This window comes from Ornithorhynchus anatinus, chromosome 1 (assembly GCF_004115215.2).
Source record: "Ornithorhynchus anatinus isolate Pmale09 chromosome 1, mOrnAna1.pri.v4, whole genome shotgun sequence".
Lineage (NCBI taxonomy): Eukaryota > Metazoa > Chordata > Mammalia > Monotremata > Ornithorhynchidae > Ornithorhynchus > Ornithorhynchus anatinus.
In genome coordinates, this window is record NC_041728.1 from 181,635,810 (window position 1) to 181,658,636 (window position 22,827).

Sequence of the window (22,827 nt, forward strand, 5' to 3'; positions counted from 1 at the left end):
GGCTGGCCATCGCCCATCCACGTGACCCGCCCCAAAAGGCCAGTCCGGGGAGGGAGATGGGAGAGGAGGGCAGGGACGGGCGGAGGGAGGCTACGGGGACCCGGACCAGACCGACGTCCCCCGAGCCAGGCCTCACCCCGGCCCAGGCGGGGCTCACGGGACGCCCGCGGCCGGGGGAGGGGGGACGGCGGGGGCGGCGGCGGCCGGGGGGACCGGGCTCTGGCCCGCCGACAGAGACTAGACCGTGCTGCTGAAACTTTATTGAAACCTCAATCGATTCCTCTAGAAAAAGCGTGAAAAATTCCAATACAAAGCTGGGGGGGCCCGGCCGGGCGGCGGGGAGTGGGAGAGGAAGGGGCGGGGGGAGGGGCGGAGGGCGGGGGTCTTCCGTCCCGTGCCCACGGGCCCGCCCGCCCCCCGCCCGTCATCCCTCAGGGGAGCAGGAGGGCAAGGGGCAGCCCGTCCACCTTTGGCGGGTGACCCTCCCAACTGTCACCCACCAGTGTGCGCGCGTGAGAGACGGAGAGATAGAGAGACCCAGAAAGTGTGAGGGAGATCGGAGGCTTCTCCCGGTGGCATCACCGCCATCGCCGTGACCACCGGCCACGAAGTCATAGGCGGAGACCCCGGGGGGCTGCGTGGGCCACCCCGAACCCCGACACCGGGGCGAGGTGGGGGTCGGGTGGGCGGGGGGTGGGAGGGGACGGGGAGGTAGAAGCGCAAAGCCTTGGGCCCAGGTCCCGCCCCGGCTGCCCGTCCCCCGACCACCCCCCGCCCCCCGCCCCCAGCCCGGGCGGATCCTATCCCGGGAAGATGAAGGCCAGGTCCAGAGCGCCGAGCAGGGAACACTGTGGGGGGCGAGGCGGGGCTGGGGGCGCCGGGGGCACCGGGAGGCCCCAGGACCAGGGGGGAGGCAGGCCGGGCGGGGGGGGGCTCCAGGGGGCGGGGGGCCGGGCGGGGGCCGTGCGGTTGGCGTGATGGCAGAAGCCGGCGGCGGCGGAGCCTCCCAGGACCCGCCGACAGATGGGGCAGCGGTGGGGGGCGGCGGGGGGTCCCGGGGCGGGGGCCGGCGGGGCCGGGGCGGGCGGGATGCCGGCGGGGGCGGCCGGGCCCCGTCGGCCGGGGGGGCCGGGGCCCGGGAGGGGAGGGGCGGGGGGCGGGGGCCCGGCGGGCAGGCCCTGGGGGCCGGGGGGCCGGGGAGGGGCGGGGGGCCGGCCGCCCGCTGCAGGACCGTCCCCGAGGCCACCAGCACGGCCACGCCGCTCACGTACGCCACCGCCAGGAAGCCGGCCAGCTGGACCACGGTGGAGGACGGGCGGGAGGAGACCGGGCGACAGGAGACGGCCGCGTCACGACCCGAACCCAACACCGACCCCGGGGCGCCCCCCCGCCTCTCTGCCGGGGGGGGGGGGCCGCCCTGCCCGCCCCCGTCATACCCCTTCCCTTCGCCGTGCCCTCCCGCCCCCTCCCTCATCACGCCGCCCGGCTCCGCCCTCCCGGCTCCTCCGGCCCCCCACCCGGCGCGGCGAGATGGCGGCCCAGGGCGGCCCCTGCCTCACACCCCCGGTCGTGCCCTCCGGCCCACCTCCGTCACCACGGGCGGGTGCCGGCAGAGGGCCCGGGGCGGCCCGGGGCAACCCCTCACCGCCGCCCCCCCGTCTCCCCTCACCCCAGTGAGGCGCTGGCAGGAGCCGAGGGCGACGGCCCGGGCCGCCCCCTCCCCCACCGTCCCCCCCACAAGCCGTGCCCTGGGGCGTCCCCCCACGTCCCCAGACCCCGGGTCCCTCACCAGGGTGAGGCGCTGGCAGAGGGCGCCGAGGGCGGCGGCCCAGGCCGGCCGCTCCAGGAGGACGCACAGGTCGGTGTAGGTGAACCATCCGCGCCGTCGGCCCTGCTGCTCCGCCACGCTGACCCCCGGGCGCAACGGTCACTGTCTCGGGGGGTGGGCGCGCCCACCGCCCCCACCCCCGGGACCCCCAGGTACCCATCCGCCCTCGCCGGCTCCGGCCCCTCTCCCGCCCCCTGCCCCGGCCCCATCTCCTCCTGGGTTGGCCCGCCCGCCCGCCCGGCCTTCCCCGGGACCTACCAGCCTTCCAGCCAGCCGAGCACCTCGAACATCTCCCGGGGGTCCGTGTACAGACTCCAGTCCTGGGGGGGCGGAAGCGGGGGGAGGGCCGGGCCGGGGACAGGACGGGGTGGTCAACTGGGCGCGGGGAGTTGGCAGGGCTGAGCTGGGACGGCGGGGGCAGGACAGACCGGGGGAGGAGGACGGGGGCCGGGGGGCCGGGCAGAGGCCCCGCCCACCGAGACCTCTGGGCCAAAGAGAGACCGGGGAAGGGGCAGAGTGCGGGACGCGGGGGGGCGGCGGCCGGGGAAACACTCACCAAGGCGTGGAGGAAGCCCCGCTCCAACGCGTTGAGGACGGGGACGGACAGGCCCCCCGCGGCCCCCCACTCGTCGTTGAACACCTCCTCCTCCTCCCCCTCATCGTACAGGTACTTGCTGGCCACCATCTGCGGGGGTTGGGGGGGGACACGCGGTCAACTGTCACCCAGGAAACCATAAACGGGGAGAGGGGCGCCCGCCCCCGCATGCCCACCCTGGGCATCACTGCGGAAATGGGGGAACTGGAGGGTGGGGGAGGCCCCGGAGGCCGGGCGGTCGTGGCTCCCACCGTGGACACGAGGAAGAGGTCAGCGGAGGAGGAGGGAGGAGCAGAGGGTGGCTCTATCACGGACATGAGGAGGAGGTCTGAGGAAGAGGAGGAGGAAGAGGAGGAGGAGGAGTGGGCGGCCCTATCATGGAGATGAGGAAGAGGTCTGAGGGGGAGGAGGAGGAAGAGAAGGAGGAAGAGGAGTAGGAGGAAGTGAAGGAGGAAGAAGAGGAGGAGGAGGAGAAGCAGTGGGCAGCCCTACCATGGAAATGAGGAAGAGGAGGAGGAAGAGGAGGAGGAAGTGGAGGAGGAGGAGAAGCAGAGGGCAGCCCTACCATGGACATGAGGAAGAGGAGGAGGAGAAAGAGGAAGAGGAGCAGTGGGCCGCCCTACCATGGAGATGATGATAATGATGATGATGATGGTATTTGATAAGCACTTACTAGGTGCCAAGCACTGTTCTAAGCACTGAGATGAGGAAGAGGTCTGAGGAGGAGGAGTAAGAAGAGGAGGAGGAGGAAGAGTGAGTGGCCCCATCATGGACATGAGGAAGAGGTCTAGAGGAAGAGGAGGAGGAGAAAGAGGAGGAGGAAGGGGAGGAGGAGCAGTGGGCCATCCTACCATGGAGATAATAATAATAAAAATAGTATTTGTTAAGTGCTTACTATGTGCCAAGCACTGTTCTAAGCACTGGGGTAATAAAAGGCAATCAGGTTGTCCCCCGTGGGGTTCACAGTCTTCATCCCCATTTTACCGGTGAGCCGACTGAGCCCCAGAGAAGTGAAGTGACTTGCCCGAAGTCACACAGGTGACAAGCGGTGGAGCCGGAATTAGAACCCACAACCTCTGACTCCCAAGCCCGGGCTCTTTCCATTAAGGAGGGAGGAGGAGGAGGAGGAGGAGGAGGAGGAGGAGGAGTGGGCCGTCCTACCATGGAGATGAGGAAGAGGTCGGAGGAGGAGGAGGAGGAAGAGGAGAAGGAAAGAGGAGGAGGAGGAGGAGGAGGAGCCGTCCTACCATGGAGATGAGGAAGAGGTCGGAGGAGGAGACGTGCTGCAGGTAGTGCGGGTTGCGGTGTCGGAGTCGTTCGATGAAGACCAGGGCCAACATCATGGCGCAGGGGGACACGCAGGCCTCCCTGCGCGGGGAGAGAGGGGACGGGGACACGGGGACACACACACACACACACACATACACACAACCCATCAACACCACACTGCCCCAACTGCCCCCCGCCCCCCACACCGCTCCACGGACCCACAACCGTGAAGCCGGTTGTCCCCCGGTCACCGCCTGAGGAAAGAACCCGGGCCCGGGACACGGGGGACCTGGGGTCTTATCCCAGCTCGGCCACTCGTCTGCTGCGTGACCTCGGGCAAGTCACTTCACTGGGCCACACTGTCCTCATCTGTAGAACGGGGACGCTTCAACTCCTGTCCTCCCTCCCACTTAGACACTGAACCCCTTGAGGGACGGGGACCGTGTCCGACCCGACGAACCTATCTGCCCCAGCGTTTAGAACGGTGCCTGGCGCATAGTATGCGCTTAAGAGATATCATTTAAAAAAATGAAATAATAAAATAAAGGCACTGGATCCCCGGTTCTCAGATGTGGGACAGGGACCGTGGCCGACCTGACGAACCTATCTGCCCCGGCGTTTAGAACGGTGCCTGGTGCATGGTGAGAGCTTAAGAGATATCACTAAAAAAAAGGAAATAATAAAATAAAGGCATTAAACCCCCGTTTCTCAGATGTGGAAACTGAGGCTCAGAGAGGCAAAGTGACTTGGGCGAGGTCACACAGCAGGCATCGTATCAAAGCGCTTACGAAGTGCAACGGTAACACAAGGCCCGCTCTGTGGTTCCTGTCGCCGGACCGGGCCGCTTCGTTGCAGATCAAGCTGGGCCCGATGCGGCCCGCCCACCGCCCGCTCCTCTGACCCAGGGGAGACCGGGCCCACCCCCTCCTGGGGTGGCCGGCCCAGACGGTTGCCCTCCCCGCCCCCACCCTTCGGGATCGGTGCCCCGCTCCCCCACCCCGCCGGGGCCGGCCACCGGACGAGGGCCCCGCGGCCTCCCGCCTCCTCCGGGGCAAGGTCCGCCTGTCACCCTGCGCCGGCGTGGAGGACGCGGTCCCCGTCACGGAGCCGGGCTCCCCTTTCACCTCGAGGGTGACCCCGTGCACGCGCCCTCGCCCCCGGCCCCCGGCCCGTCCCGCTCGGGGCCCACCTGGACACGTGGCAGACGTATTTCTTCTGGAGCCGGCGGATGGGGCTGGGGGCCGCCTTCTGCAGCAGTTCCACCGCGATATCTGTCGGGGCCGAGGGGGCCGGGGTCACCCTCCCCTCATCCTCAGCGCTATTTATTGAGCGCTTACTGGGTGCGGAGCGCCGTACTCCGCACCGGTAGACGCACTCCCCGCCCACAGGTTTACGATCTGGGGGCTCCGTCCATGTCACGTATTGAGGCCCAGACGCCGTTCGACCCCCCGGCCCACGTCCCGCCTCCGGCCCGGAACGGCCTCCCTCCTCACCTCCCCCAAACTAACTCTCTTCCCCGCTTCCAAGCCCTCCTGAGGGCTCCCCTCCTCCAGGAGGCCTTCCCGGATTGATCCCTCCCTTTCCCTCTGCTCCTCCTCCCCATCGTCCCTCCTTCCGCCCTCTGCTCTTCCCCTTTCCCCGCCCCACAGCCCTGGTTTCTAAATGTACAGATCTAAAATTCTATTTACTTTATTAATGATGGGTACCTATCAATCATTCCATTTTATTTATAGTGATGCTATTGAGAAGCAGCGGGGCTCAGTAGCAAGAGGCCGGGCTTGGGAGTCAGAGGTCGTGGGTTCTAATCCCGGATCTGCCACTTGTCAGCTGGGTGACTTTGGGCCAGTCGCTTCCCTTCTCTGGGCCTCAGTTGCCCCATCTGTCAAATGGGGATTAAGACCGGGAGCCCCACGTGGGACAACCTCATCACCTTGTGTTCTCCCAGCGCTTAGAACAGTGCTTGGCACATAGTAAGCGTTTAACAAACGCCATCATTATTACTATTATTACTGATGCCTGTCCACTTCTTTAGATGTCTGTCTCCCCCCTTCTAGAGAAGCAGCGCGGCTCAGTGGAAAGAGCATAGGCTGAGGAGTCAGAAATCGTGGGTTCTGATCCCGGCTTCGCCACTTGTCTGCTGTGTGACTTTGGGCGAGTCACTTCACTTCTCTGTGCCTCAGTTCCCTCACCTGTAAAATGGGGATGAAGACTGTGAGCCTCATGTGGGACAATCTGCTGACCTCGTATCGACCCCGGCGCTTAGAACAGTGCTCAGCACACAGTAAGCACTTAACAAATACCAACATTATTATTAGACCGTGGGCCCGTTGCGGGCAGGGACGGTCTCTCTTTGTGGCCTTACTGTACCTTCCAGGCGCTTAGCCCAGTGTTCTGCACACAGTAAGCGCTCCATAAATACGATTCAATGAATGAACGAGCGCTTACTGTGTGGGGATTGCTGTGTTTGGTACAGAGTAAGCGCTTAACAAATACCATCATCATTTCTGGCTCGGGAGAGGACAGTAGAACAGAGTCGGTAGCCGTGTTCCCGGCCCACGAGGAGCTCCCAGTCCCGACAGCGCGCTCACACTCTACGACGCACCCTCAACCCCACCCTGCCGCCCTCCCGTCCGCCCCATAGCCCCTTTCCCATTTCCGGCAGCTCTCAATCCTAGTCTCTATTGAGGAAGCGCTCAATAAATAGAAAAGCAGCGTGGCTTAATGGGAAGAGTCCAGGCTTGGGAGTCAGAGGTCGTGGATTCTAATCCCGCCTCTGCCCCGTCTGCCCTGTGACCTTGGACAAGCCACTTCACTTCTCCGGGCCTCAGTGTCCTCATCTGCAAAATGGGGATGAAGACTGGGAGCCCCACGTGGGACAACCTGATTACCGTCTTTCTACCCCAGCGCTTAGAACAGTGCTTGGGACATACTAAGCGCTTAAGAAATATCATCATCATCAAATGTCATTGAATGAATGATAGACCATGGGTCTAGAAGTCAGAAGGTCGTGGGTCCTAATCCCGGCTCCTCCACTTGTCGGCTGTGTGACTTTGGGCAAGTCCCTTCACTTCTCTGAGCCTCAGTTCCCTCATCTGGAAAATGGGGGTGAAGCCTGGGAGCCCCACGGGGGACGGGGACCCTACCTACCCCAGTGCTTAGAACAGCGCGTGCTACATAATAAGCGCTTCACAAGTACCGTTATTATTATAGTGTTCTGCACACAGTAAGCGCTCAATAAATACTGAAGTTTCTAAGCTCACTGAGGGCAGGGAACGCGTTTAACATCTACTGTATTCTCCCAAGCCTTTAGTATAGTGTTCTGCACATAGGAAGCGCTCAGTAAATACCACTGACTGAAGTTTGTAGGCTCACTGAGGGCAGGGAACGTGTTCAACAGCTCTGTTGCATTCTCCCAGACAATAGTATAGTGTTCTGCACCCAGGAAGCGCTCAATAAATACCACTGACTGAAGTGTATAAGCTTGCTGAGGGCAGGGAATGTGTTCAATTCATTCAATCGTATCTAATCGAGCGCTTACTGCGTGCAGACCACTGTACTAAGCACTTGAGTATCTATCGCATTCTCCCAAGACTAATATAATGTTCTGCTTATAGGAAGCGCTCGCTACCACTGACTGAAGTGTATATATGTACAGATCTATAACTCTATTTTATTAATGATGTGCATATATCGAAAATTTTATGTATTCATATTGATGCCTGTCTACTTGTTTTGTTGTCTGTCTCCCCTCCCCCGACTGTGAGTTTGTGGTCAGCGGGGAATGTCCCCAGCAACTTGTTTTATTGGACTCTCCAATGCGCTCAGTACAGTCCTCGGCAAGCGCTCAATAAATATGAGAGTAGCCGCAGAGTCCGGCGTTCGAACCTCCGCTCTGCCGCTTGCCTGCCGTGTGACCTTAGGCGAGTCGCTTCATTTCCCCAGGCCTCGGTTTCCCCACGGGGATTCATTTCCTCTCCCCCCTCCCCCTCAGACTCCGAGCCCTGAATGAGACAGGGGCTGTACGGGATCTGACCGTACGGGCGTTTCTCCCAGTGCTTAGCCCACAGTAGGCGTTTTCATTCATTTCATCGGATTTATTGAGCGCTTACGGGGGGCAGAGCGCTGGACTAAGCGGTTGGAAAATCCAATTCGGCAACAGATGGAAACCTCCCCCGCCCAACAACGGGCTCACATTATTAGCAGTAGTGGAAGGAATAGCATTTCTTGAAGTCCAGTGCTTTGCACATAGTAAGCGCTCAATAAATACTACTGAATGAATGAATGCACTGGACAAGAGGCTTGAAAAACAGAGAATTAGGAAGTGACACGTTTCCCGTCTACAATAATAACTGAGACGTGCTCAGCAAGTAAATGTGCCAGGTCACTTCCCTTCTCTGGGCCTCAGTTTCCTCATCTGGAAAATGGGGAAGAAGACCGCGAGCCTCCACGGGCGACCGGGCCTGTGTCCAACCCCATCAGCTTGTCTCTCTCCCAGTACTTAGTACAGCGCCTGGCACCTAGTAAGCGCTTAATTCGGGAAGCAGCAGGGCGTAGCGGCTAGAGCCCGGGTCTGCGAGTCAGAGGTCGTGGGTTCTAATCCCGGCTCCGCCGCTTGTCTGCTGTGTGGCCTTGGGGAAGTCACTTCACTTCCCAGGGCCTCGGTTCCCTCATCTGGAAAAGGGCGGATTAAGGCCGGGAGCCCCAGGTAGGACAGGTAGGGACTGTGTCCAACCTGATTTGCTTGCGTCCACTCCAGCGCTTAGTACAGTGTGTGGCACTTAGTAAGCGCTTAACAAATAATACCATAATTATTATTAGAGGTAGTAATACCACTAGAAAGAAAAAGCACTGTTCTAAGTTCTGGGGTAGATACAGGTTGGACGCAGTCCCTGTCCCACATGGAGCTCACGGTCTTAGATCACCCAGCAGACAAGCGGCGGAGCCGGGATTAGAACCCAGGTCCTTCTGACTCCCAGGCCGCACTGCTCCACATTCATTCATTCGTTCAATAGTATTTATTGAGCGCTTACTATGTGCAGAGCACTGGACTAAGCGCTTGGAACGGACATTTCGGCAACAGATAGAAACGATCCCTGCCCAGTGACGGGCTCACGGTCTAATCGGGGGAGACGGACGGACAAAAATAAGACAACATCCTCACGACGAACAGAATGAAGGGGATGGACAACTCGTTCACAAAATAGATAGGGGAATAAAAATATATACAAAGGAGCCCAGTGCTGAGGGGAGGGGAAGGAGCAGAGGGAAAGGGGGGAAAAGGGGCTTAGCTCAGGGGAGGTGAAGGGGGAGCAGAGAGGGAGCAGAGGGAAAAGGGGAAGCTCAGTCTGGGAAGGCCTCCCGGAGGAGGTGACCTCTCAGGAGGGCACCGCTCAGCTGGCACCCTGCTGCCAGGAGAGAACTGTCATCATCATCATGGCACTTGTTAAGCGCTTATTACGCGTCAAGCGCCGTTCTAAGTGCTGGGGTAATAATAATAATAATAACAACAATGAATAATTACGGTATTTGTTAAACACTTACTATGTGCAGAGCACTGTTCTAAGCGCTGGGGGAGATACAGGGTCATCGGGTTGTCCCACATGGGGCTCACATTTTGTAATCCCCATTTTTACAGATGAGGTCACTGAGGCCCAGAGAAGTAAAGTGACTTGCCCAAGGTCATACAGCAGACAAGTGGCAGAGTCGGGATTAGAACCGACGACCTCTGACTCCCAGGCCCGGTACAAGATAATCGGGTTGGACACGGTCTCTGTCCCGCGTGGGGCTCGCACTCTTATCCCCATTTCCCAGGTGAGGGAACGGAGGCCCAGAGAAGTGAAGTGACTTGCCCGAGGTCACCCAGCAGGCAACTGGCAGAGCCGCGTTTAGAACCCGGGTCCTCCGACTCCCGGGCCGGGGCTCTTTCCGCTAGACGCCGCCGCTCCTCAGTGCGACGTGGGGGCGAGGTGTGGATGGGGGGGTGGGAGGACGGAAAGTCGGAGCAGAAAGGTTGATCGAGGGCTCAGCTTGGTGGGGGACGCTGTTCTAGGTGCTTGGGAAATACAGAAGGAAGAAGGGACGGATTTTACCCTGGCAATTTAGGGATCCCTCCTCCTGGAAACCTCTGCAGACGCATCCGGTTCAAAGGGTTTACGGCTCAACGAACTGCTAATCTGCCGGTTGTGGAGACAACTGAGTTTATTTGGCCAAGAGCTTCTCGATGTTGGGGATGGGATCGCTCTCACTCTGTCTTTATAATAATAATAATAATGTTGGTATTTGTTAAGCGTTTACTCTGTGCAGAGCACTGTTCTAAGCGCTGGGGGAGATCCAGGGTCATCAGGTTGTCCCACGGGAGGCTCACAGTTAATCCCCATTTTACAGATGAGGTCACTGAGGCACAGAGAAGTGAAGCGACTTGCCCACGGTCACCCAGCTGACAAGTGGCAGAGCCGGGAGTCGAACCCATGACCTCTGACTCCGAAGCCCAGGCTCTTTCCACTGAGCCATGCTGTCTCATTCTTTGTTCTTTCTCTCATTTTCTCTCTTTCTCTTGTTCTCTTTCTCCTCTCATTTTTCTTTCTCCTCTCATTTTCTCTTTCTCTTGTTCTCTCTTTCTCTCATTTTCTTTCTCTCTCTCTCATTTTTCTTTCTCCTCTCATTTTCTCTTTCTCTTGTTCTCTCTTTCTCTCATTTTCTTTCTCTCTCTCTCATTTTCTTCTCTCATTCTCTCGTTCTCATTTTCTTCTCTCATTCTCTCGTTCTCATTTTCTTCTTTCTTGTTCTCTCATTTTCTTCTCTTTCTCTTGTTCTCTCTTTCTCTTTCTCTTGTTCTCTCTTTCTTCTCTCATTTTCTTTCTCTATTCTCTCTCATTTCTCTCTTCTCTCTCTCATTTTCTCCTTATTCTCTCTCATTTTCTTCTCTTTCTCTCTCTCATTTTCTTCTCTCTTTTTCTTGTTCTCTCTCCTTTTCTCTTGTTCTCTCTCTCTCATTTTCTTTCTTGTTCTTTTTCTCATTTTCTTCTCTTTCTCTTGTTCTCTCTCTTTTTCTCTTGTTCTCTTTCTCTTTTCTCTCTCATTCTGTTTCTCTCTTGTTCTCTCTCCTCTTTTTCTTTCTTTCTCTCAATCTCTTTCTCTTGTTCTTTCTCTCATTTTCCCTCTCTTTCTCTCTCGTTCTCTCTCTCTCTCTCCCACACACACAGACACACACACACGTCACTCAGACACACAGCCGGTGTCTCACACAAGCAGTCAACACCCGGAGCGGAATCTCATAAGCGCACACACACACACAGACACCGTGTCACCCAGGCAGACGGCTGATGTGTCACACAAGCAGTCACCACACAAGCAGAATCTTACAAACACACACACAAAGACACCGTGTCACCCAGGTAGACAGCTGATGCGTCACCCAGGTAGACGGAATCTCACAAACACACACACAAACAAAAAAAACAACAACACAGCCTTCGTCACCCAGACACCCAGCTGATGTCTCAGGCGAGCAGTCAACAAACGTGAGGACTGACGCCAGTGGAATCTCATAAACACACACACACCAAAGCTTTTGTCACCCAGACACACGGCTGATGGCTCACATAAGCATCCTCTCCATCCAAATAACTCCCACGTTAGCACAATCTCTCATTTTATCCCGGCTGGATTATTGCATCAGCCTCCTCTCGGATCTCCTTTCCTCCCGTCTCTCCCCACGCTAGTCTTTTCTTCATTCCGCTGCCCGGCTCATCTTCCTACAGAAACGCTCTGGGCCTATCACTCCCCTCCTCAAAACTCTCCAGCGGTTGCCTATCAACCTCCGTTTCCAACAAAAACTCCTCACTCTTGACCTCAAAGCTCTCCATCACCTTTCCCCTTCTTACCCCGCTTCCCTTCTCCCGCCTTCTCACCTCTCTGCCCCACAGCCCTTATGTCTAGATCTATAATTCTATTTATTTCTATTGCTGCCTGTTTACCTGTGTTGATGTCTTTCTCCCCCCTCTCTAGACTGCGAGCCCGTTGCGGGCAGGGATTGTCTCTCTTTATTGCTGAATTGCACTTTCTAAGCGCATAGTACGGTGCTCTGCACACAGTAAGCGCTCAGTAAATACGACTGAATGAACAAGCAGTCACACACACAAGGACTCACACAAATGGAATCTCACAAACACAGCCTGTGTCCCCCAGACTCGAGAACTCACCCGACTGGAATCTCCCAAACCCGGACACCAACAGATCCTGGGTCACCCAGACCCGCGGCTGACCTACCACACAAGCGGTCACACGCCGTGAGGACTCACACTGGTGGATTCTCACAAACACACGACCCTGCGTCACCCAGTCGCACAACTGTCTCCCACAAGCAACCACACACACGTGGAGACTCACGCAAGTGGAATCTCCCAAACACGCACACACAAATGGAGCCTGTGTCACCCAGATGCACGGCTGATGTCTCACACAATAATAATGCCGGTGTCTGTTAAGCGCTTACTGTGTGCAAACCCAAACGGCTAACTTACTGCTACGGGCTCTCGTAATATCCCGGCTAGGTCACTGCGTCGGCCTTCTCTCTGACCTCCCTTCCTCCTCTCTCTCCCCGCTCCGGTCTATTCTTCACTCCGCTGCCCGGCTCATCTTCCCGCAGAAACCCTCTGGGCCCGTCACTCCCCTTCTTAAAACCCTCCGGTGGTTGCCCATCGACCTCCGCACGAAACAAAAACTTCTCACTCTGGGCTTCGAGGCCGTCCATCCCCTCGCCCCCTCCTACTTCTCCTCCCTTCTCTCTTTCTCCCGCCCACCCCGCAGGCTCCGCTCCTCCGCCGCCCGCCTCCTCGCCGTCCCCCGTTCTCGCCCGTCCCACCGTCGACCCCCGGCCCGCGTCCCCCCGCGGCCCCGGAACGCCCTCCCTCCTCGCCTCCGCCAAACTCATTCTCTTCCCCTCTTCAAAACCCTACTGAGAGCTCCCCTCCTCCAGGAGGCCTTCCACACTGGCCTTCCCCTTTTCCCTCTGCTGCCTCTCTGCCCCCCCTTCACCTCCCCTCAGCTAAGCCCCCTTTCCCCCACTTTCCCTCTGCTCCTCCCCCTCTCCCATTCCCTCCCCTCAGCACTGTCCTCTCCGTTGGACTGTATATATCTTTATTACCCTATTTATTTTGTTAATGAGATGTACTTCACCCTGATTCTATTTATTTGCTACTGTTTTAATGAGATGTTCTTCCCCTTGATTCTATTTACTGCCACTGTTCTTGTCCGTCCGTCTCCCCCGATTAGACCGTAAGCCCGTCAAAGGGCAGGGACTGACTCTGTTACTGATTTGTCCATTCCAAGCGCTTAGTACAGTGCTCTGCCCATAGTAAGCACTCAATAAATACTATTGAATGAATCAATGTACTTAAGCGCTGGGGGAGGTACAAGGTCATCAAGTTGTCCCATGGGGGGCTCACAGGCTTCATCCCCATTTTCCAGGTGAGGTCACTGAGGCCCAGAGAATAATAATAATAATGTTGGTATTTGTTAAGCGCTTACTATGTACAGAGCACTGTTCTAAGCGCTGGGGGAGATACAGGGTCATCGGGTTGTCCCACGAGAGGCTCCCAGTCTTCATCCCCATTTGACAGATGAGGGAACTGAGGCCCAGAGAAGTGAAGTGACTCGCCCACAGTCACACAGCTGACAAGGGGTAGAGCCGGAATTCGAACCCATGACCTCTGACTCCAAAACCCACGTTCTTTCCACTGAGCCACGCTGGAAAGAGCCCGGGCTTGGGAGTCAGAGGTGGTGGGTTCTAATCCCGGCTCCGCCGCTTCTCAGCTGTGTGACCGTGGGCAAGTCACTTCGCTTCTCTGGACCTCATTGACCTCATCTGGAAAATGAGGATGAAGACTGTGAGCCCTACGTGGGACAACCTGATGACCCTGTATCCCCCCCAGCCCTTAGAACGGTGCTCTGCACATAGGAAGCGCTTAACAAATACCACCATCATTATTATTCGGCGGCAGAGGCAGGATTAGAACCCGCGACCTCTGACGCCTAAGCCCGGGCTCTTTCCACTGAGCCACGCACATGAGCAGCGTCTCACCGAGTGGAGTTTCACAAGCACGTGTGGGGTCTCACTCGAGGGGCATCCCTGACACCCCCGCACAGGTAGAGTGGAACACACACGGGGGGGTCTCACACAAACTGTATCCCCACAAACACACAAAAGGCTCCTTCACGTACGTGGAAGCACAAACACACACACAAACGACATCCCCATAAACGCACGAGTGGCCTCCCCCTCCTTCAAAGCCTTCCTGAAGTCCCACCTCCTCCAAGAAGCCTTCCCAGACTATGCCCCCCTTTCCCTCATCTCCCGCTCCCTTCTGCGTCGCCCGGACTGGCTCCCTTTGCTCTTCTCCCCTTCCCAGCTCCACACCTGTTATGTCCATTATCTATCACTTTATTTTATTTATTTGTATCGATATCTGTCTCCAAGCCCCACCCCCAAGACTGTCAGCTCGTTGTGGGCAGGGAATGCGACTTTATTGTTCTGTGGTCCTCTCCCAAGGGCTTAGTCCAGTGCTCTGCACACACAGTATTATTATTATTATCATTAAGTGCTGTCGAGTCATTTCTGATTAATAGCAACTCCACGGATGTACTTTCTCCAGAACGTCCCGTCATTGGGCACCGGAGAGAGACCATCCCTGCCCATTCCTTCGATTGCACTTGTGGAGCGCTGACTGGGTGCAGAGCGCTGCACTGAGCGCTTCGAATGTGCACTCGGGCACCAGATACTATTGAATGAATGAAGTGGGGGAGGCGGCATTCGCACCCATGACCTCAGACCCCCCAGCGGGGGCTCTGGCCACTGAGGCGCGGCTTCTCGGCCTCTAAGGCCGACAGGTGTGCGTGCGGGGTGGGGGAGGGGGAGTCGCTGAAGCCCGTTCCCGCCCAGGCGCGCGTGCCTCCCCCCACCCCGGCACGTGCTCCAAATCCGGCGCGCGCCCCCCCCCCGCCACGCATGCCCTCCCCCCACCCGATCCCCGGCGCGAGCTCCCCCTCGGCACGCGCCCCCCACCCCGTGCTCCAAATCCGGCGCGCGACCCCCCAGCCACGCATGCGCGCCTCCTCCCCATCCCCGGCGCGTGCTCCCCCTCGGCACGCGCCCCCCCCCCCGCCCCAGCATCCCCGGCGCGTGCCTCCCCCCACTCCGGCACGTGTTCCAAATCCGGCGCGCGCCCCCCAGCCACGCATGCGCGCCCCCCATCCCCGGCGCGTGCTCCACCTCGGCACGCGCCCCCCCCCCCCGCCCCAGCCTCCCCGGCGCGTGCCTCCCCCCACCCCGGCACGTGCTCCAAATCCGGCGCGCGCCCCCCGGCCACGCATGCGCGGTCCCCCCTCCATCCCCGGCGCGTGCTCCCCCTCGACACGCGCCTGCCCCCCCCCGCCCCCCGGCGCGTGCTCCCCCTCGGCACGCGCCCCCGCCCCCCGCCACGCCTGCGCAGGTGCCTCCGCACGCGCCCCCCCGCCCCCGGCCCAGCACGTGCCCCCCTCCCTCCCTCCCTCCCTCCCTGCCCCCGGGCGCGGCCCGCGCGCATGCGCCGTGCGGGCGACTGACCGGCCACCGGTCCCGAAAGCTCCTCCAGGCTGCAGTCGGGGGCCCAGCCGTAGTACAGCCGCCGCCGCAGCCGTTCGCTCAGCTGCCGGTGCCCGGGCAGGAACTGACAACCACAGGGGACACCAGGGTCACGGTCCGGTCCTCGACCCGGGGGGCCCCATCCCTTCCCGCCCCTTCCTCACCGTGAAATCCTGGAAGCCGGCCAGGGAGAAGGCGCCCTCCTCGTCCAGCAGCAGCCCGGACAGCTCCATCCCAACGGGGGACCGGGCTGCAGGAGCAGGAGGAGGAGGAGGAGGAAGGTCGGAGGAAGGCAGGAGGGCGTCGTTGTCCAGTCGCTTCCTCTTCCGTCTCCTCTGGGGGCGGGGACGCTGAGCCCTGCAACCAATAAATCGGGAGCCCGTCACCGCGCTGCCGTCGTCGCTCGCTGGGCCCCCATTGCGCCTTCCGAGCGCTCAGGGCAGCGCTCTGCACCGGCGGCGCTCCATAATAATCACCATTTGCGGATTTAAGCGCTCCCGCTGTGCACAGCACCGTTCTAAGCGCTGGGGGAGATCCGGGGTCATCAGGTGGTCGCCCGTCGGGCTCCCCGTTAAGCCCCATTTGACAGGTGAGGGAACTGAGGCCCAGAGAGGTGAAGGGACGCGCCCGCGGTCACACAGCTAATAATGTTGGTCTTTGTGAGGCGCTTACGCTGTGCAGAGCGCTGTGCTAAACGCTGGGGGAGATCCGGGGTCATCGGGTGGTCCCCCGTGAGGCTCCCGGTCTTCATCCCCATTTGACAGATGAGGGCACTGAGGCCCAGAGAAGTGAAGGGACTCGCCCACAGTCAGCTGACGAGTGGCAGAGCTGGGATTCGAACTCATGACCTCTGACTCCCAAGCCCGGGCTTTTGCCACTGAGACATGCTGAATGAATGGGCAGGGATGGTCTCTTTCTGGTGCCCGATGGCACGTTCCAAGCGCTCAGCGTAGCGCTCTGCACATAATAATGTTGGTATTTGTTAAGCGCTTACTTTGCGCCGGGCACTGTTCTAAGCGCTGGGGGAGATCCAGGGTCATCAGGTTGTCCCACGTGAGGCTCCCGGTCTTCATCCCCATTTGACAGAGGAGGTCACTGAGGCCCAGAGAAGTGACTTGCCCACAGTCACCCAGCTGACAAGGGGCAGAGCCAGGATTCGAACTCATGACCTCTGACTCCCAAGCCCAGGTTCCTTCCACTGAGCCACGCTGCACATAGTCAGCGCTCAATAAATACAATGGAATGAAAGGGCAGGGCTGGTGTCTCTCTGGTGCCTAATTGCACACTCCAAGCACTCAGTCTAGCGCTCTGCACAAAGCGCTCAATAAATGCAATCGAATGAAAGGGCGAGGCTGGTCTCCCTGTGTTGCCCAACTGTAATAATGTTGGTATTTGTTAAGCGCTTACTAGGCGCAGAGCACTGTTCTAAGCGCTGGGGTAGACACAGGGGAATCAGGTTGTCCCACGTGAGGCTCCCAGTCTTCATCCCCATTTGACAGATGAGGGAAATGAGTCCCAGAGAAGAGACTTGCCCACATTCACACACCTGACAAGGGGCAGAGCAGGGATTCGAACCCATGATCTCTGACTCCAAAGCCCAGGCTCTTTCCACTGAGCCAAGCGCTCAGTCCGGCGCTCTGCACATAGTCAGTGCTCAATAAATACCATCGAATGAATGGGCAGGGATGGTCTCTCTCCCGTGCCCGATTTTCTGTTCCAAGCACCCAGTCCAGCGCTCTGCACATAGCGCTCAGTAAATAGAAGCAGCAGTAAATGAGAAGCAGCGTGGCTCAGTGGAAAGAGCCCGGGCTTGGGAGTCAGAGGTCATGGGTTCGAATTCCAGGTCTGCCCCTTGTCAGCTGGGTGACTGTGAGCAAGTCACTTCACTTCTCTGGGCCTCAGTGACCTCATCTGGAAAATGGGGGTGAAGACTGTGAGCCCCATGTGGGACAACCTGATGACCCTGTATCTTCCCCAGCGCTTAGAACGGTGCTCTGCACATAGTAAGTGCTTAAATACCAACATTATTATTATTATTATTATTAATCCCGGCTCCGCCACTTCACTTCTCTGGGCCTCAGTGACCTCATCTGGAAAATGGGGAAGGCAACCGTGAGCCCCACGGGGGACCACTTGCTGACTTTGTATCTCCCCCAGCGCTTAGAACAGTGCTTGGCCCATAGCGCTTAACAAATATCATCATTATTTTTGTCATCTCTGTGACTGTGGGCCAGTCACTTCACTTCTCTGTGCCTCAGTTCCCTCACCTGTAAAATGGGGATTAACTGTGAGCCCCACGGGGGACCACCTGCTGACTTTGTGTCTCCCCCAGCGCTTAGAACAGTGCTTGGCCCATAGCACTTAACAAATATCATCATTATTTTTGTCAGCTGTGTGACTGTGGGCACACACTTCACTTCTCTGGGCCTCAGTTCCCTCATCTGTAAAATGGGGATTAACTGTGAGCCTCACGTGGGACAACCTGATGACCCTGTGTCTCCCCCAGCGCTTAGAACAGCGCTCTGCGCATAGTAAGCGCTTAACAAATACCAACATTATTATTACGGAAGCAGCATGGCTCAGTAGAAAGAGCACGGGCTTGGGAGTCAGCGGTCATGAGTTCGAATCCCAGCTCTGCCACTTCTCAGCTGTGTGACTGTGGGCAAGTCACTTCACTTCTCTGGGCCTCAGTGACCTCATCTGTAAAATGGGGATTAAGACTGTGAGCCCCGCTTGGGACCACCTGATTCCCGTGTCTACCCCAGCGCTTAGAACAGTGCTCGGCTCATAGTAAGCGCTTAAATACCAACATTATTATTATTATTACGCCAGGGCTTAGAAGAGTGTTGGACCCACAGTAAATTCTTCCCACAGACCAGGAAAGAAAGAAAGAAAAACAAGCCCCGGGGGCCCTTTGGGGTGGGGAACGGCGTGAAGGAAGGTCTGGCGGTGGGAGAGTCAGATAAAGTGAGCGTCAGCTACAAGTTTGGCTTGGGAGGAGTCGAGGCAGAGGGTGAAGGGGGCAGATACGGGGGGTGGGGCCGGATGGCGGGGGCCGGAGGGGAAACTCGGTGTCCAAGGAGGGGAATTTGTGTCGGTGGGGAGGGACGACGCACCCTCCAGGGGTTGCCCATCCACTTGAGAAGCAGCGTGGCTCAGTGGAAAGAGCACGGGCTTTGGAGTCAGGGCTCACGAGTTCGAATCCCAGCTCGGCCACTTAATAATAATAATAATGTTGGTATTTGTTAAGCGCTTACTATGTGCCGAGCACTGTTCTAAGCGCTGGGGTAAACACGGGGGAATCAGGTTGTCCCACGTGGGGCTCACAGTTAATCCCCATTTTACAGATGAGGGAACTGAGGCACAGAGAAGTTAAGTGACTCGCCCACAGTCACACAGCCGACAAGTGGCAGAGCTGGGATTCGAACTCATGAGCCCTGACTCCAAAGCCCGGGCTCTTTCCACTGCGCCACGCTGCTTCTCGTCGGCTGTGTGACTGTGGGCGAGTCACTTCACGTCCCTGGGCCTCGGTTCCCTCACCTGTAAAATGGGGATGAAGACCGGGAGCCCCACGTGGGACAACCTGATTCCCCTGTGTCTACCCCAGCGCTTAGAACAGTGCTCGGCACATAGTAAGCGCTTAACAAATACCAACATTATTATTATTCCCCCTCGGACATCCGTCACCGTCGGCTTTCAAGGCGTCCGTCGGGTCGTCCCCTCCCCTGGCCGCTCTCCTCCTCCTCCTCCACGCTGGCCCGCACGCTCCGCTCCTCTCACGCCAACCTTCCCCTGCCCCTCCATCTCATCGAGAAGCAGCGCGGCTCAGTGGAAAGAATCCGGGCTCGGCAGTCAGAGGTCGCGGGTTCTAATCCCCGCCGCTTGTCAGCTGGGTGACCTTGGGCAAGTCACTCAGTGACCTCGGCTGGAAAATGGGATGAAGAATGTGAGCCCCACGTGGGACAAGCTGATCCCCTCCCCCAGCGCTTAGAACAGTGCTTGGCACATAGTAAGTGCTTAACCACCAACATTATTATTTCTGGCCAATGGAGAATCTGCATTTTGGGGCATGAATTTTAGAGGAGCAGCATGGAGTAGTGGCTAGAGCACAGGCCCGGGACTCAGGAGGTCACGGGTTCTAATCCCGGCTCTGCCACTTGTCTGCTGTGTGACTTTGGACAAGTCACTTTGCTTCTCTGGGCCTCAGTTCCCTCCTCTGTAAAATGGGGATTGAGACTGGGAGCCCCATGTGCGACAGAGACTCTGTCCAAATCGATTTACTTGTGATGATGATGATGATGGTATTTGTTAAAATGTTGGTATTTGTTAAACACTATGTGCAGAGCGCTGTTCTAAGCGCTGGGGGAGACACAGGGGAATCAGGTTGTCCCGCATGAGGCTCACAGTCTTCATCCCCATTTTACAGAGGAGGGAACTGAGGCACAGAGAAGTTAAGTGATTTGCCCACAGATGATTTACTTGTGAAGATGATATTTATTGAAATGTTGGTATTTGTTAAGCACTTACTATGTGCCAAGCACTGTTCTAAGCATTGGGAGAAGATAGAAGGTCATGAGGTCGTCCCACACGGGGCTCGCAGTCTTCGAAGCAGCGTGGCTCAGTGGAAAGAGCCCGGGCTTTGGAGTCAGAGGTCATGAGTTCGAAACCCAGCTCTGCCACTTGTCAGCTGTGTGACTGTGGGCAAGTCACTTAACTTCTCTGTGCCTCAGTTCCCTCATCTGTAAAATGGGGATGAAGACGGTGAGCCCCACGTGGGACAACCTGATTCCCCTGTGTCTACCCCTGTGCTTAGAACAGTGCTCTGCACATAGTAAGCGCTTAACAAATACCAACATTATTATTATTATTCATCCCCATTTTCCAGATGAGGCCACTGAAGCACACAGAAGCGAAGTGACTTGCCCAAAGTCACATAGCTGACAAGTGGCGGAGTCGGGATTGGAACCCCTGACCTCCGACTCTCAAGCCTGGGCTCTTTCCACTAAGCCACGCTGCTTCTCTATGTTGACCGTGGGGCTACGTAGTGTCTGGCACATAGTAAGCGCTTACCAAATAGCACAATTATTATTATGATCACTTTACAGATAACACAAAGTGTTTAAGACATAGTGAGCACTTAAACAGCAGCACGAGGGTCTAGTGGGTAAACAGGGGGCTGGAAGTCAGAGGACCGGGCTACTTGCCTGCTGTGTGACCTTGGGCAAGGAGCAGTGTGGTCTAGTGGGTAGAGCCCGGGCCTGGGAGTCAGAAGGACCTGGGTTCGAATCCCAACTCTGCCGCTTGTCTTCTGGGTGACCTTGGGCCAGTCACTTCACTTCCCTGGGCCTCAGTTCGCTCCTCTGTCAAATGGGGATTCAGTGCCTGCTCTCCCTCCTACTTACACTGGGAGCCCCATGTGGGACCCGTATCTACCGCAGCGCTTAGCACAGCGCCCGGCGCAGAGTAAGCACCATAAAATGAAAAAAAATCACTTCGCTTCTCTGGGCCTCCGTTCCCTCAACTGTAAAATGGGGATGAAGACTGAGAGTCCCACAGGCACTCTGTCCAAACTGATGAACCTGTACCTACTCCAGCACTTAGCACAGTGCCTGGCACATACTAAGCGCTTAACAAACACCATAAAATGAAAAAAAAATCATTTTTCTGTGCCTCAGTTACCTGGTTTTGCTTGCATCCACCCCAGCACTTAGTACAGTGCCCGGCACATAGTAAGCGCTTAACCAACACCATAGAATAAAATAAAAATCACTTCACTTTTCAGTGCCTCAGTTCCCTCATCTGTAAAATGGGGATGAAGACCATGAGTCCCACAGGCCCTCTGTCCAACCTGATGACCTTGTATCTGCCCCAACGCTTAGCACAGTGCCTGGCAAATAGAGCTTACCAGACACCATAAAATGAAGAAAAACACTTCACTTTTTTGTGCCTCAGTTACCTCATCTATAAAATGGGCATTAAAACTGGGCCCCATGTGGGACAGGGATTGTGTCCCACCCAATTGGCTTGGATCTTCCCCAGCGCTTACTACAGTGCCTGGCATGTAGTAAGAGCTTAACAAACACCATAAAATAAAATAAAAACTCGCTTTCGTTCCCTGGGCTTCAATTCCCTCATCTGTAAAATGGGGGACTCAACCCCTGTGAGCCCCAGGTGGGACAGGGACTGTGTCCCACCTGATTTCACTTGTATCCACCCCAGCGCTTAGCACAGGGCCTGGCACATTGTAAGTGCTTAACAAACCCCATCAAATTTAAAAAAAAAATCACTTTTCTGGGCCTCAGTTCCCTCATCTGTCATGGGTTCGAATCCTGCCTCTACCACTTGTCTGCTGTGTGACTTTGGGCAAGTCACTTCACTTGAGAAGCAGCGTGGCTCAGGGGAAAGAGGCCGGGCTTGGGAGTCAGATGTCATGGGTTCGAATCCTGCCTCTACCAGTTGTCTGCTATGTGACTTTGGGCACGTCACTTCACTAGAGAAGCAGCGTGGCTCAGGGGAAAGAGGCCGGGCTTGGGAGTCAGAGGTCATGGGTTCGAATCCTGCCTCCATTTATTCAATTCATTCATTCAATAGTATTTATTGAGCGCTTACTATGCGCAGAGCACTGTACTAAGCGCTTGGAATGAACAAGCCGGCAACAGATAGAGACGGTCCCTGCCGTTTGACGGGCTTACGGTCTAATCGAGTCAGAGGTCATGGGTTCGAATCCCGGCTCTGCCTCTTGTCGACTGTGGGCAAGTCACTTCACTTTTCTGGGCCTCAGTGACCTCATCTGGAAAATGGGGATGAAGGCTGTGAGTCCCACGGGCACTCTGTCCAATATGATGGCCTTCTATCTACCCCAACGCTTAGCACAGTGCCTGGCACATAGTCAGTGCTTAACAAACACCATAAAATTAAAAAAAAAAACAACAAAACCACCTCACTTCTCTGGACCTCAGTTCCCTCAGCTGTCAAATGGGGATGAAGACCCTGAGTCCCACGTGGGACAGGGACTGTGTCCGACCTGATTACGTTGTCCAGCGCTTAGCACAGGGCCCGGCGCATACTGAGCGCTTAGCAAATACCATAAAATTTTTTTAAAAAATCACTTCTCTAGGCCTCAGTTGCCTCCTCTCTCAAATGGGGATGAAGACTGGGAGCCCCACGGGCACTCTGTCCAACCTGATGACCTTCTCTCCACCCCAGCGCTTAGCACAGTGCCTGGCACATCGTAAGCGCTTAAGAAATCCCACAGTTATTCTTATTATGAATAAGAATTACCACAGAAACACAAACTGCCCCTCCCCCGGGGGTGGAGGGGAGTTGTGCGCATGCGCAGATCGTCCCCTATCACGTGCCGGGGGGGGTGAAGGGGAGTTGTGCGCATGCGCAGATCGTCCCTTATCACGTGCCGGAGGGGGTGAGAGGCAGGGCTGCGGCTAGAGGGGAGTTGTGCGCATGTGCAGAGGCCCCTATCACGTGCCGGGGTGGTGGGAGGGAGCGCGGCGGCTGGCG

General features: G+C 57.3%; 1 protein-coding gene across 1 annotated transcript; it reads right to left on the reverse strand.

The window, feature by feature from the left end:
- Positions 1–1,195: 1,195 nt before the first annotated feature.
- Positions 1,196–15,664, reverse strand: CNPPD1 (cyclin Pas1/PHO80 domain containing 1; the record flags this gene model as incomplete). Its single annotated transcript, XM_029063142.2, has 8 exons — positions 15,477–15,664; positions 15,295–15,397; positions 4,882–4,963; positions 3,671–3,791; positions 2,385–2,513; positions 2,087–2,148; positions 1,790–1,907; positions 1,196–1,294 (listed from the first exon to the last, which is right to left on the reverse strand). Coding segments are annotated over exons 1-8 (783 nt in total), but the record flags the coding sequence as incomplete, so codon positions are not given.
- Positions 15,665–22,827: the final 7,163 nt, after the last annotated feature.